The sequence below is a fragment of the Sinohyriopsis cumingii genome, chromosome 9, assembly GCF_028554795.1.
Source record: "Sinohyriopsis cumingii isolate HCF-2022 chromosome 9, ASM2855479v2, whole genome shotgun sequence".
Classification (NCBI taxonomy): Eukaryota; Metazoa; Mollusca; class Bivalvia; order Unionida; family Unionidae; genus Sinohyriopsis; species Sinohyriopsis cumingii.
Window position 1 is genome coordinate 83,210,511 of NC_142969.1, and position 14,563 is coordinate 83,225,073.

The window sequence follows — 14,563 nt, forward strand, 5'->3', positions numbered from 1 at the left end:
AAGAGGGAACTGAACAATTAATCAATTCGTATTTTGGATTCTTATTTCATATATTCCTGTTTTAATAACAGCTTGCACATGTGTTTAATGTTGTGTTTATGTATAATTTGAGAGGAGACATTTGTTTAAATTATTCATTGAAATTGCTTAGTCCTCATCAGATTAGACTTTTAGTAATGGCCTATCTCGAATTTATTCAAACTAAGTCTGGAAGATGCCATTTTGATACATTAAGACTGTTGGCGACCAGTACAATCGAGAATATGAAATTCGTACATTAGACACTTCTGGACTTAAGTATAACGTTTTAAAATTATTTTGGATTTATTTCTTAATGCTGCAATTTCTTTAGTTTTCATTTTATAACTTTTATATTAAATTCTTTCTTTAGTTTTACAAAAGGTGGTTTTACGTCTTTCTCTTACTCAGCTCTGACCATAGACTGCCGACAGCAGACAATTTGTTGCCAACACGCTAGTGTGCCGGCGCAACCACTCTCCGTATCTACCGCTGACAATACGCTCCGCAATAGCTGCGCTAGTATCATACCAACTTTGTGACGAAAATTTGTGCCAGGCTTGTTTAAGCTCTGTTTTGATGTCACCGCGGATTATGTCATCAACTTTGCGTAACAACAAAGCAATCATTAGAAACAATGTAAAGTCGAAATGTTATGGGATTACCCGGCTGCTGATTATCGACAATTTACCACAAATTAGCGATGTCATCTACTCGTCAACGTCACTCTGACGTACCTCGAATGCAACCGATGTAGGCGTGAAAGCACCATAGCCATTGCATGACGGTGATAACTATGTATCCGTTGATACCACGTACAATGCCTCACGGATGAACCCACGTGGAAGAGTTGGCACTTCAAGTTAATAAATAACGTATGAATTCCTGCGACTGGTGACCTGTGAAATTGTGTGCGTGTTCAAACTCCATATAGGCAAAGTAGCTCTTTGTTTTTCACCTTCTAGTTCTCCAGGCGCGTATAAATATCTCACGATACTGTTTCCAGTACCGATAAATAATGTATCAAGGTGACCAGTAACGACGGCGACTTACACTGGAGTTACTAAATAATTTTCGATTACCTTAGCGGTTTCATCACTATGTGTGCGATTGTTCAATGCAGCTGCTTCCCCCAAGAAATCTTGCAAACCATTTTAGTGATCGTGCAGTGGAACACTTGCGTTGTTGCATCAACATTTTATGCGCGTATTGATATCCTAATGATAGTTACGCGAATGTACGGTTAAATCTTTCAAACGTGACTCGATCGCGATGAACTCCGGCATGTCTTGGCCAAGTTATACAGAGATTAGTTTCATCAACGTGGTAACGCCTCCACTACATTCTTGGCCTGGATAAACCTGTAAAATATTCAACCATCTAAATGACACACAAGCATATATACTCCCGAAGGTGTTTGCGACTTTGGTTTCTGTTCTGGATGTCATCGGTGCAACTTCTAATTAAGAAATGGCTATATCCACTACGGTCAGTCGTTTGGCATAAACAAAATATCCCCCTGGTCAACTGATGTTCTTACCTCCAACCTTTTAAGTGTAATTTTGTTTGGATGCCAGTAACTAAATGTGCCATAATGCTTGTCGCGCCACAGAACTCACTAATTCAATGATTGCTGTGATATCTTTCAACTGATGGTTGAAACTGGAATACATGGATTCAATTATGAGAATTGTAAATAGTTCTATTGCCGGAACAAGTCTTGGCCGCGATACAAATCGTTGTCCTACCATTATCTGTGCCTACATCGTGGTTGTTATTAAGCAGCGTGCAAGACACTCTTGCATCACCAGTGACAAAATGTCACTGAGCGCGTCAATCAGCATTTGGTCAGCGATATGTCGCTGCACCAAGTCGAAGCTCATGTAAACGAGATCACAAAATTAACATCGGGCGCCTAATTCGTTGACTGTATCTCGCCAGAGCTCGGACGATCATCAGGATCTAATGGAATAACCCCGGTAAATGTTTTTCTTCCAGGTATTTTCCACATAAAGTTCCTAGCAGACCAAACAGCGCGTAATCGATATCACCGCATCCGGCAGCAATTGTATTGCCGGCCGACATTTAATGTCCGGCCTTAACGCTATTGTACACCTTCATTAATAATATCTTTTAGCACTGCAAGGTGTACATAGCCCTGTGGTCCCGTGACGTTTATTTTTCATGTTGATTAAACGCGCGTCTCCTGTGTCCGTGCGGACAGTATAAACGTATTGACATTTTATGAGAATGCTAGCATTCCAATATTACATTCAACAAATTCAGCACGGACGAGTTTCACGTTCTTAATGTTTGAGCGACAAAACCCACACTGATAGAACATCATGAGGTCTTGCCAAATAGTATTCGCGAGATAATCATAGTACCATCTGAGTCTGGTAAGACTCATTTGCTACTTAACCACGTTATGAGAATAATCAAATGAGACTAGTTATATATGTTCGCAGATGACCAGGAGTGTTATAAAGTCTTGCGAGACTACAATGAGCTCGCTAATGAAATAACACACAAAGATATTGTTGAATTCATAACTATGTTGATGAAGTTCCGTTCATCAGCGACACAGACGGGGTAATTATCAACCCGGTCATGTGCAACTATTTCGTGCTGGATAATAAAATCATCTCGTAGGGATATTTCTTGGTCATACATACAAACACGCAGATTCCCAAACTACAATATGTTAGTTGCGTTCCATTTGGTAGAAATTGCAGTGATGCAACTCCGTGGCTTAATATTCGGTCGGCTCTCTTTGGTGGTTTGAAAGCTAATAATTCATTTGTTGTTCATGAAGAGGGGATTCGCAGATTGCGATTACTGTCCACGGGCCAACGCTATAATCGATCATTGAAATATCCACTGAGGGGCACCTGGTCAACATTGGAGCATTTTCGATCAGGACAGTGGTTGGATAGGGGCCCGGTGAGGGCGGCGTGTTAACCATGGATAATTTTCTATAATGCGATCGGCATAATGTTGCTCAGGGCATCGATAACATTACATCGTTGATCGTCGTAAATTTTACCTAAAACGCTGTTACCGACAATTATAGCAATGCGCACTGCAACGCAACGAGCCCATTATCACGGTACCCTATCTCACCAAGTATATATCCTATATAGTTTTCCCGAGTGTGTCACCGGGCCATGTTATAACAGTGGTGCCTACGCAGCTGGTGTATCTGTCACAACAATACATATTTACACTGACTTGATTAAGGCGGAGAAACATTTTCCGTTTCTTTGTCTTACATATATTTTGCCGAGATATTGCTACTTTGATTCAATAAATATGACGATTATATATCGATACACTGCTACTCCATAACGAGCTGTGAATCGACAAGTGCCAATATACAACGTCTATTAAGGAAATGTGCTTGGCGATAAAGTCCAAGGTTTATTTAGTATAGTTTCACCTGTGGTTCGTGAACATGGTATTTTACTCGTTGTAAAGGTCATCCGGCTTGTAACAAACATATTAATTGATTATTTTCTCGAAGAACTATTTTTCAGATAATTAATGGTCGGCCATCGCTACTGGGAAGTGCAGCAGAAATGCCTTCCTCCACTTTTCAGTAAAGTAATCAATACGGCAGCAGCGCCGCGAATAAATAATGTGGCACAACATTAAAGTCAGCGAGGCAACGGCGACAACATAACCGCGAATCTTAAACTGGGGAGTGGACTGAAATTATCATTGACCGCTAACGGTCCATGTTGGTAAATCACCACCCATTTAGTCAATTGAAATACAACCATCAGAGTAATAATACTCTTATTATGATATAATTATTCTGATACATATGTTCAAACGTATATCAGATTTGGCGTTCGACATAGGAATGCCCTGGCTGAAAGATGACTCCGTGGGCAATAATACTATTATTCCTATCACACACGTGTGTCAACGAAGGAGAACAACACCAAAAGGAAAGTTTACCAAGGCTGACAAGTAGATGTTGGTCAAAGACTGAGACTAGCGATAATATAAAACTGCCCTTTTCGAATTCTGATTTGTTTCGTATGGCGCGGAAGACGCAAATCAAATATTTCAAAGGAGTTTTATGCACGATGAGGTACCAGTGACGCCACATTCACGTAAAACAGGAATAATGAACCTAGATTCCAGTAAACGCTCTGATACTTCAGTTGGTTCCATATTGGATTGATACATGCGTGGATATTTATTTTGATTCATATGGGCTATGTGGAGTTATCAATTATATCCTTGCCCAACTAGTTGTCGTGCGGCCAGTATCAACACTACCCGCACAAGCGACTAGAAGCCTTTGCGGAGTTTTATTTGCGGAGCTTGATCAGATCATATGTACTGTCCGCAAGCGGGTCGTCACAGCGGATCCAGTATATATATATATATATATATATATATATATATATATATATATATATATATATATATATATATATATATATATATAAATCGGTGCGACAATTGGTCTCTGCAAAATCTGGGTAATATTACTGCATATATGACCATGGTCATCTACGGACGATCAAGGCGCCCACATGCGCAGGTGGTTGCTTCCGCTGACACTTGGACATATGCCTCCAAAGACGGCTTATCCACGTTAACTGACCTTACTGGGTTCGACCGAAATTAACTTGTCTTTCAAAATCAATTCGGTCAGATGAAAACCAGCAATATTTATCTTATCATTAGGTTGTCGGGGTGGGGACGACTTTCCTTTTTGCTGGGTTACTTTCGCCGAGATAGGTAAAATCAGAATCTGGGTACTCCGAGTGTAAATAAATATAAAAACAACGCGAGCCGGATTCACAATGACGTTAGAACTCAACATGAGCAAAAACAATATAGTTTATGTGCGTAATCCAGATAGAGTCCAGGAAACAATAACAAAAATCACGTTGACGATGGCGACTGGAATAGCCACCTCAGTAACAGCTGGGGACGTCTCTTTACAATTGTCAACAGTTTTTTATCATTTGTGGCCGGATCAGTTAGTGCTGGTGGAAACATATTATGGACGCTGCTTCATGCAAGTAATGTATAGTCAGGTCAAAGATGTGACAGCCGCAGACAGTTATTTGTGTAAGAGTACTACAATATGTTTTTTGAATCTATCGATCATTCCACCGTAACCACAGATGACTGCAGCGCCGTGTTGGCAGACCTGGACAGCTGCAACGGAATCAAACACACAATCACGTTGACTAAAGTGTCTAGAGGCGATAAATCACCAAAATATCGTTAATTAACTTTTAAAATACTACTAAAAACTAACTAAGTTTTTGCTCTAAAGCATTTATACGAACGTTGCGTGCATCGTTTCTTCTACCCGTTTTGTTAACTGCCTTCCCCGTCATCAACGTGCATTTCACCACTTGTATTTCTCTTTTAGTATTACTCGAGCGTTTTTGATAAGATATGGATGTGTAACTAATTCTTCTACATATATTATTGACTCTGCCATGTACATATTCAGCTCGTTTTTAAGTTTATATTTGTAAGGTAGTCTATAACGTTCACGCCGTCGCACTTCTCATAATTGTTCAAATTTCTCTTTTTTACAATCACTATGAAACTTCGGGTGTTGTTGATTATTATCATTTTCTAGATTTTTAGCTCATCAAGAATCAAGTACATTCACTCACTATTTACATTTTATTGTAAAATGTATCCATATAAATCTTTTTAATGAATATAACATAGCTCGGATTGCGTTTCGCACATGATTAGCTTTAAGGACACTTTTGGCCCATTAAATGGTATTGAGGAAACATTTAGCATATTATTGGCATTACATCACATATTTAGCAGAGTTTTTGAATTAAGAACAAGTTCGAACACTATTGCCTTTAAGGACACCAGTCGCTCATTATTGACTTGAAGGACACGTTATCACATGACGGATTATGTCTCTAAGCTAATAATATACTAAGCGTGTCGTTATTATATTGGGCACTCCAATCCTCCGTAATATGGATCTATTGTTATCTTGGGCACTCCAATCCTCCGTAATATGGATCTATTGTTATATTGGGCACTCCAATCCTCCGTAATATATATCTATTTTTATATTTGGCACTCCAATCCTCCGTAAGATGGATCTATTGTTATTTTGGGCTCTCCAATCCTCCGTAATATAGATCTATTGTTATTTTGGTGACCTAATCCAGTCATTGTCAAACGGACGTTAAAGATAAATTGAATATTCCAAAATCATCTTATTGATCACGCAAGGCAGGCGCGTTCGATAAATCTGATGCTCATTATGGGGTGATATCACCATCGGACAATAAACTTTGTACAATAAATTTACCTTTTCTTATTGTACCTTAAGATTTCTTTAATCCGCATGTGAATCACATCACTGGACTCTTTATTTTACTTATCGCGACATAATGATATAAACCTAGACGGAACTGCCTTTCTTCTCCAACCGTATATATATATATATATATATATATATATATATATATATATATATATATATATATATATATATATATATATATATATATATATATATATATATATATATATATATATATATATATATAAGCAGCATATAATCAAGTATGGGCTCTACACAATAATAGTTTTTCCCTGCAAACTATTCATTGTTTACATGGGACAAGCCCGACGATCGGCATATACCAGAAAAGACTCACTGTTACACTGGCTGACACAACGCGTTGACTTTCCTATGTGAAGCTATTTGTATTAACTCTTTCCGATCATATATGTTAATATTATAATGCTAATAATTAATTTTTGTGTGTGCATAGTGCAGCAGGGGGCCTCCATGGTGTTTATTTTGCTGTTTGATTGAGGCTGGGACGGGTCATACTGGAACAAATTTATTTCCCAGTCGCGGTTTTTACAATTTTTATGCCTTGATGTAAATAAATCTTTCAGCAGGAAGCGTACTTTTCTTTTTTATCTATATATCTCTCTAACTATCTCTCTATCTATCTATCTATCTATCTATCTATCTATCTATCTATCTATCTATCTATCTATCTTGTTTTCCCAGCTAATGCTTTTCTAGATTTCAAAATCAAAACGTGCTACTGTACGAATTATTTAGTTATGAATTATTGTGAATTGTCTCCCTCATCATATTGTTTCAAACGATGTAAAGTTAATTATTGCCTTCTTAGCATGCCTATTGTTGTCGATATGTGATTTTAAATAAAACCTTTTATTAGTAAACCTCTCATAGGCGTCATACATTTCCCGGCGTTCCTCTCTGGTATGACCCTTTTTAAATGCAACTGAAAGTATCACGACAAGAAGGTTGTACAAAAGTGTATATTCAATATTTTAATCTACAATCTACTACAAAAGTTAGGCCAGACTTGTAACAATTATCGGATGACAAAAGATACAGCATCGACATTGCACTCAAGTAAGACACATTTGTATTATTTTGATGCTATGGTAATCGTGTCCAGCAACTAGAAATTGAGACACAGCATGTTATCTAGGCTGATGTTTGATTGCTGTAGTATTTGAAGTAAAAGCAGAGTTCTAGGAAATTACGCTGTTTGCCTTGAAGTATGTAATTATGTGGATCATAATAATTCTTTCATGTCGTTAATTGTTGTCCAATGTCCCTATTTTCAAATTGTATGCAACAAAATATTTTTGATTGATACTGGTATTAATGTCTATTCTCAAATGTTTGCATGCGATTTTTAATTAGTAATTGTGGCTAACATGCACTATCCAACTATTTACACGTGGTACTATTTTAGTGCATGATTTTTCTCTTTTCAATATTTTAACGCATATGGCCTTCTCTGCCTATTTGCTGTTACTGTAGTCTTTCCATATCAATATTGTTTCTCTTGTAGGCAGCTACTACAGTCTTGGAAACTTTCTGGACTTTAATAATGCATTAGAAAGATGCCAAAAAAATGGGTGGCACCTGCCACTTGTAGACATTGGAAATAGTACTTTCTTACTAAAGGACTTTGTATCCGAAGGCAATTGCTTCTGGGTACAAGCCATATTATACTTTGCAACAGACCATCTAACAAAAGGTAAGCTATGTGTGATACGGATCTTCATTTACTGAATATATTAATAGTTAAAATAGTATGTTCAACCCATAAACCTGACGAATCACTCTAGTTATTTCAATTGCTATTAAAGACAGAAATCATTTGCCTAAAACAATTTAAACATACAGTGTACATATTAAATGTACAGTGTACAGATTAAATACACAGTGTACATATGAAATATAGTGTACATATTAAATATACAGTGTACATATTAATATACAGTACACGATGAAATATACAGTATACAGATTAAACATACAGTGTACGTATTAAACATACGGTGCACATATTGAATATGCAGTATACAGATTAAATATATAGTGTACAGATTAAACATACAGTGTACATATTAAATATACAGTGTACAGATTAAATCTACAGAGTGCATATTAAATATACAGTGTACATATTAAATGTACAGTATACAGATTATAAATACAGTATACATATTAATGTACAGTGTGCAGATTAAATATACAGTGTAGATATTAAATATACAGTGTACAGATTAAATATACAGGGTACATATTAAATATACAGTGTACAGATTAAACATGATGTGTACAGAGCAAATATACAGTGTACATATTAAACATACAGTGTACATATTCAATATACAGTGTACATATATTGTACAGATTAAATATAAAGTGTACAGATTATAGATACAGTGTACCGATTGACTAGAATGTACAAAAATATATGTTTAAAGCTACATCTTAGCACAGTGGTCCGTAGCTAGATCAGAAAGGTAATAATAACAAGTAATACGATTCGATAATCTTGGCGACTAAAACTTAGAATACCGTAAAAGAAAATCAATGCTCTCAGATGTAATTTAGATGCACGAATATCACGTATAATAAATTTAATTAATATTTGTTGCGCATGCTGATCAGCTACCATATAGAGATAAAGTTAATATGCAATATAAATCTTAGTGTTCCGCAGATAAGTCAGAAGAACCGAAAAACAAAATCATGATGCGCGTTCAACATTTTCAGTTACTTAATACCTACAAATGTATTAGGTAGTTGAAAGTTATAGAGGATAAATGTATGCATGTATAGACAAAAACACATACTTTCTAAAAGATGTGTGAAAATCAAATTTACAAACATTCATAATCAAGACATAGCTAATATATTATTCTATTATGAATTTATGAACGGCAAAAGGTTAGCTTTTTAATGTCATTACATTAGCGATACCAGCAACCAAAACAATTACTTTCAGCACCAGCTGTCATAGAGAGTAAACATTCTAAAGAGTATTTGTATAAATGACCATCACACAAGTACTAAGTATGAACGAATATTGCTCAGAATGCTCTTATTGTTTATAATTGTCTTCTTGTTTAATCAACATTTCCTTGTGCATCTTACTGTTTCTTCTTAATCGGATACAACCACGGAATATGTCATTCATTACGTGGAGTGCAACTATAAGGTTTGACTTTAAAAGAAGTATTGGAAGAAAGTAACGTTTCTATCGATAGGGTGGACTACAGTTTTAGGCAATTCTATAAAACTTGTATTCGAATAAACACAGCTGACAATTGACGGAAGATTGTGATATTTTGATTAAGCACGTGGAGATAAAACTGTATTCTCTTCAATCATGAATCACTGTAAACTCGAAACCTTAATTAGATATGAAAATAAACATCTTTGTCACGATACGTTTGAAGAAAGCATAACTACTTTGTATGTGAGTCATCATTAATCTCCTTTCATAAGGTCCAATGGCATTTTCTCCGTAGTTGTTGTTGCTCCATATCGAGCATTGTGCTCGAAGGTAGACAACTGTTTATTTTCTTTTTTGAAAGCAATGTTTTTAACCTTTCGGTAATGTTGTGTGTTAATCCAAAGTATATAAACAGATGTTTATCGGTGCCGCAAATAGTCTTCAAATAATCAAGACAGCCAATTGGTTATGTGCAAATACTTTCAATAGAGATCCTCTATAAAAGACAAGAACCTAAATATATTCATAGATGAAATACACAATGGTCCAACTGTCTCAGTGAATCGAAAGCAGCAACAAAAACAGTATCACTTTCCAGGTAGTATTAAGAAAATATATATTCTCACATGAAATAACATATTTTTCTTTGGACTTGTTCCATATGTGGTGGCATTTGGTTATGAGATGTTGGATTGAAATCGTAGATGTTTTCATGCCTCATTATAGGATGTATAAGTTTAGAAAGTATGTTGCTGTATGTAATATGAGGCTTGCATGCAAATTACAATTCCTGTCCAGAAGTTATTAACTCAGACAAGGAGACTCAGCCGATGTGCTAGTGTTTCACTGATGACTGTCGTTATGCCCATTGGCTTGAGTCCCAATGCATGTAAGAGTTCCAAAATATCTTAGTCACTCAATTCTCCTGTTATAACTGTTATGAAGGTTTATGTATGGCTCTCGTGATATTGGCTGGCGATGCTCAAAATATAAATCGAACACATCTCATCCAGACAGGAGCAAAGTGTTGGGACACTGGTGGGACAGTGCACAGAAGCTGCTTGCCAGTCGTTTAAGAAAAAGAAATTCGTATACCTCTGCTCATTGGGAGTGATCAATACTATCGCATCTCTCAGAGTGTCTCTAAGTATTTGTCTTTGCAGTAGAAGAGGTCCCCTGGCACAATTTTTAAAGGACGTTGTTCTTTAGTGTTATAACGCATATGCATTTTGATGTCATGTTTGTTCATATAAGTAACATTCATAATGGCTCTTCCTTTATGCCGGTAACCATAATTAAAGACACACTCCTCTGTTAAAATGGTATTGTCGTTTCTTCAAACAATTTAGCGAACGCAATCAAAATCATGGCCCTCAGGGATGTACATGAATTCATAACGTAACAAATTGTCTAGTGGCCTGAAGTCTTTTGAGCAAGGTTTAGTCTATAGAGTTGCAGTGCAGAGTAGGCATATTTTAAAGGGAGTTAAGTAAGCATTTTATGAAAAAGCTTAAATATGTTTGTTTAACTGATAAGTGGGCGTTGAGTTCGGAGATGACAATGCCATCATTAACTGGTTTGGTTTTATTAGTTGACGATTCACTAGTCAGGCCACTGTGATCTGAATTGTCTTTGGCACACTTGACCGGAAATACCGCTTGGATTTGATTGATCAACAAAGGACTTGTTAGGCTGAGAGTAAATATTTTTCGTGAACTTACTGTATGTCACATATGTTGTAATTTTTCAGTGCGTGCCTCAGTATCTACTTCACCTTATACAACATAATACACTTTCGATATATAAAAATGATGCTATCATAGAAACGTGTTTTTCTGACAATCATGTAAATATATTTTCGTTTGTATTAATAGCACATTTATAGTTTACTTAATGACTATTATAATGCTAGTCTGGCTCCACAACGGTAGCAACCGTATAACAATATTTATGTTTAATATTTTGTAAAGTAAATAGAAGGAACAAGTCCTTATCCTCCCTCGTCATTTGAAGTTGGAGGGGGTTTATACAAAATGTTGATTTTAAACCTTGGGCTGACTTCTTGTTCAAACATTCTCGAACTCTCAGTCTCTCTATGTGTGTGAAACACACACACAGGCACATGATACACAACCAAACACCCATGGCAAACGCACTGATAGACATACACATATCTGATTTTGAAACATGACACCATTCAGTGTTTTATTCCGATTTGCACTCCATCATGTAATATTACACGCCCATAAAACACATGAACCAAAATGGCGCCTATGTTAAATATACGTTATGCCCCTGAATATTTTAACCCTTTATACAATGGGGTCCCATACTGTTCTCGATCGCCATTCGAGAGAAGCATTTATTGCATCTGGCTGGGATGTGGAGTATGTTAAATAGCGGCGTCAATGTGGCACCGAGTTATCAGGTCTATCGTGTTGATTGCGCTGTGGACCGCTGCCGTGCAATCAGCTAGTTGACAGGAAATCCCAGTGGAGAACGGCAATAAATGTGACAGCAATCGTGATGACAAGAACTGTCATCATGATTGCGATCACATTTATTGCCGTTATGCACTCTCACATCAGAAATTCTTCCATTACCTATACAATATTTCGTTCACGGCCTATCCACGAACTATCGCGCCTGCTATCACCTCTCTAGTGTCCAGCTTGAACTGTTTCTTCTTCGTGGCTTGCAAGAGCTTTTCTAACGGGTGGATAACCTATTGTAGTAAATTTAGAATATGTGCACTTGGCTATGGCGCCCCGTTTTAAGCAATTCTTAGATTTGTGTGATTACTTGTGTGATTATTGGAATTCGGCGCCATGGAAATATTACTGACCCGAACTAATGAGCTAATTATTAGGAGCAAATGTCACTGAGTGAAGTGTTAGTGTGTTTCCATGATGTCCTGGTTCACTAGTAGTGAATTCCGACCAAAACCGAATGAATGTCCCTGGAGTAAAATAGTCCATATTAAAATCTTGTGGTATACATTGGTAGCGTGACTGCAAGGACAGTACTTATGGTATTAAACCGGTAAATTACACAAGGGAATAAATAAAAAGGGACTTGGCAGACACCGTTTATGTCGCCAAGTGGGCGAATATGGTGCAGTTATATTGGCGAAATGTGCCTGGAAAGCATACATTGACTGGCCTAAGGTGTCGGAGTTAAAATAGTTCCCATTGTTAGGGAGTACTCATATATGTTCTAAGGCGTTAACGGTTGGTGGTACGGAAACATAATGAAGACAAAACACGCAGATATACGGTTGATAGATATTTGGTAGTTTGGTTTATCTGTGGTCTTGCATGAATTAGAGGAAAATTTAGGTATAGAATGGACACGTCGGGCTTTCTAGTTTACAACTGTGTTTGTATGGAAGTCTTTGGAAAGTCGGAATAAACTTATGACTTCTAGGGAGAATCGAGCCAGGGTTTGACAACCGCTTGTCAAGTAAATACCCGTGTACGTGTAACACTATATAATGCATTTTGTTCGACAGGGTGTTTTACATATGTTTATACTCATAAAGTCGATTGGACTGTTTGCTGCAATGAATTACACCTCATCTTGCACCGTTAGTTGCTTCTTTTTTGGTGGTACCTGCATATTTTCTTGCATTCGCCAGAGCTTCTTTTCTGGTTATGACAGTACTACAACCGGAATCTGCATACGCTAGGTCAGCTTCTTTAGATCTTTTGTCTGAGCTGCCTCCAGCGCCACTAGCATGTCCATCATCGCATTCTGAACATAAACTTTGGTCTCATTTGAATGTGAGGCTGTATATATGTTGACAAGAACTGAATTTTCGCATTAGTACAAAAACCAAATGACAATGTATTTCCAGGAGCTTGTCATGAACAATACTGAATTTGTTTAACATTGTATTTTACTTATTCAGCATTCCATTCAAATGACCAATAGCTATTGTGAGTGAAAAGTATTTTACTTTTCAACGTGCTTTTGTATTTATTCCACATTACTCTCCAAGGCTAATATTTTAGAAGTGCATTCCTTTCTCTTGGCATTCTACACGCGTTTGTATGTTGGATTCTATAAAATATTGTATAGTAGTTGATACAACTCTTAATCACTTGGGAACTAGATCTTGAACATCTGAAATTAATTCTGCTGTTATCATCTACTATTGATTTAGAGTCTATTTTAAAAATCTCAATGTCCTTGATACGCTATCAACTTTCCTGAAAAATATATTTCGTTCTTAGACTGTCGTTCCGCAATAATTTTAACTACAATTAACATGGTTCCATTATATAAAAAGCTGGAAGAAGAACCATATCGAAAGCCATTATGTACGCATACAAGCAACTAAGCCTAGCTAAGCAGTCCTGACGATTACTCCAGCCATTTGCTGTATGCACTGTTATATTATATTATATTATATATATATATATATATATATATATATATATATATATATATATATATATATATATATATATATATATATATATATATATATATATATATATATATATATATAGTGACTTAGTATTTATCTTTTATTTTATAATATAAATTTCCTCAACTGTACTCACCTTCCAGCGTTGTGTTTTGAAACGCTATTATATACATTTTCTTTTGAAATTTTAAATAATACCTTTACTTTGAGCTAAATCTGAATTAGAACGAATATTTCGTCTAGGAGAACATATTGTCTCAATCAAATAGATGATCAAAGTACAAACAACTTGGAAAACGAACAAAATTCATAAGGCCTTGTTTTTGTTTGTTCATTTGAAAGTAGCTTGTTTCTCTTTTATCTTTCGAAGAAGTGAGTCTTACAACAAAAGTTCACGTAATATTATGAAATAAAAACGTGCTATGCCATTGATGTTTGTTTCTAAATCTGTAAACCTGTTTTCTTTCAATAAAGGTCAGTCCTTAGTGTAAATAAAAGATAAAAGACGAGCACATACAACACATTTTACAACAATGAATTATGCAAGCTTGAATATTAAAAATGTCAA

The 14,563-nt window shown here is 36.2% G+C and overlaps 1 protein-coding gene across 2 annotated transcripts in view; it reads left to right on the forward strand.

The window, feature by feature from the left end:
• Nucleotides 1-14,563, forward strand: part of LOC149792141 (uncharacterized) — a 60,273-nt gene that overhangs the window by 21,781 nt on the left and 23,929 nt on the right. For both annotated transcript variants that reach the window (XM_089969347.1, XM_089969348.1), the window contains exon 2: nucleotides 7,884-8,072. In XM_089969347.1, coding sequence (XP_089825473.1) covers nucleotides 7,884-8,072 — 189 coding nt within the window. The remainder of the gene's footprint in view (nucleotides 1-7,883; nucleotides 8,073-14,563) is intronic.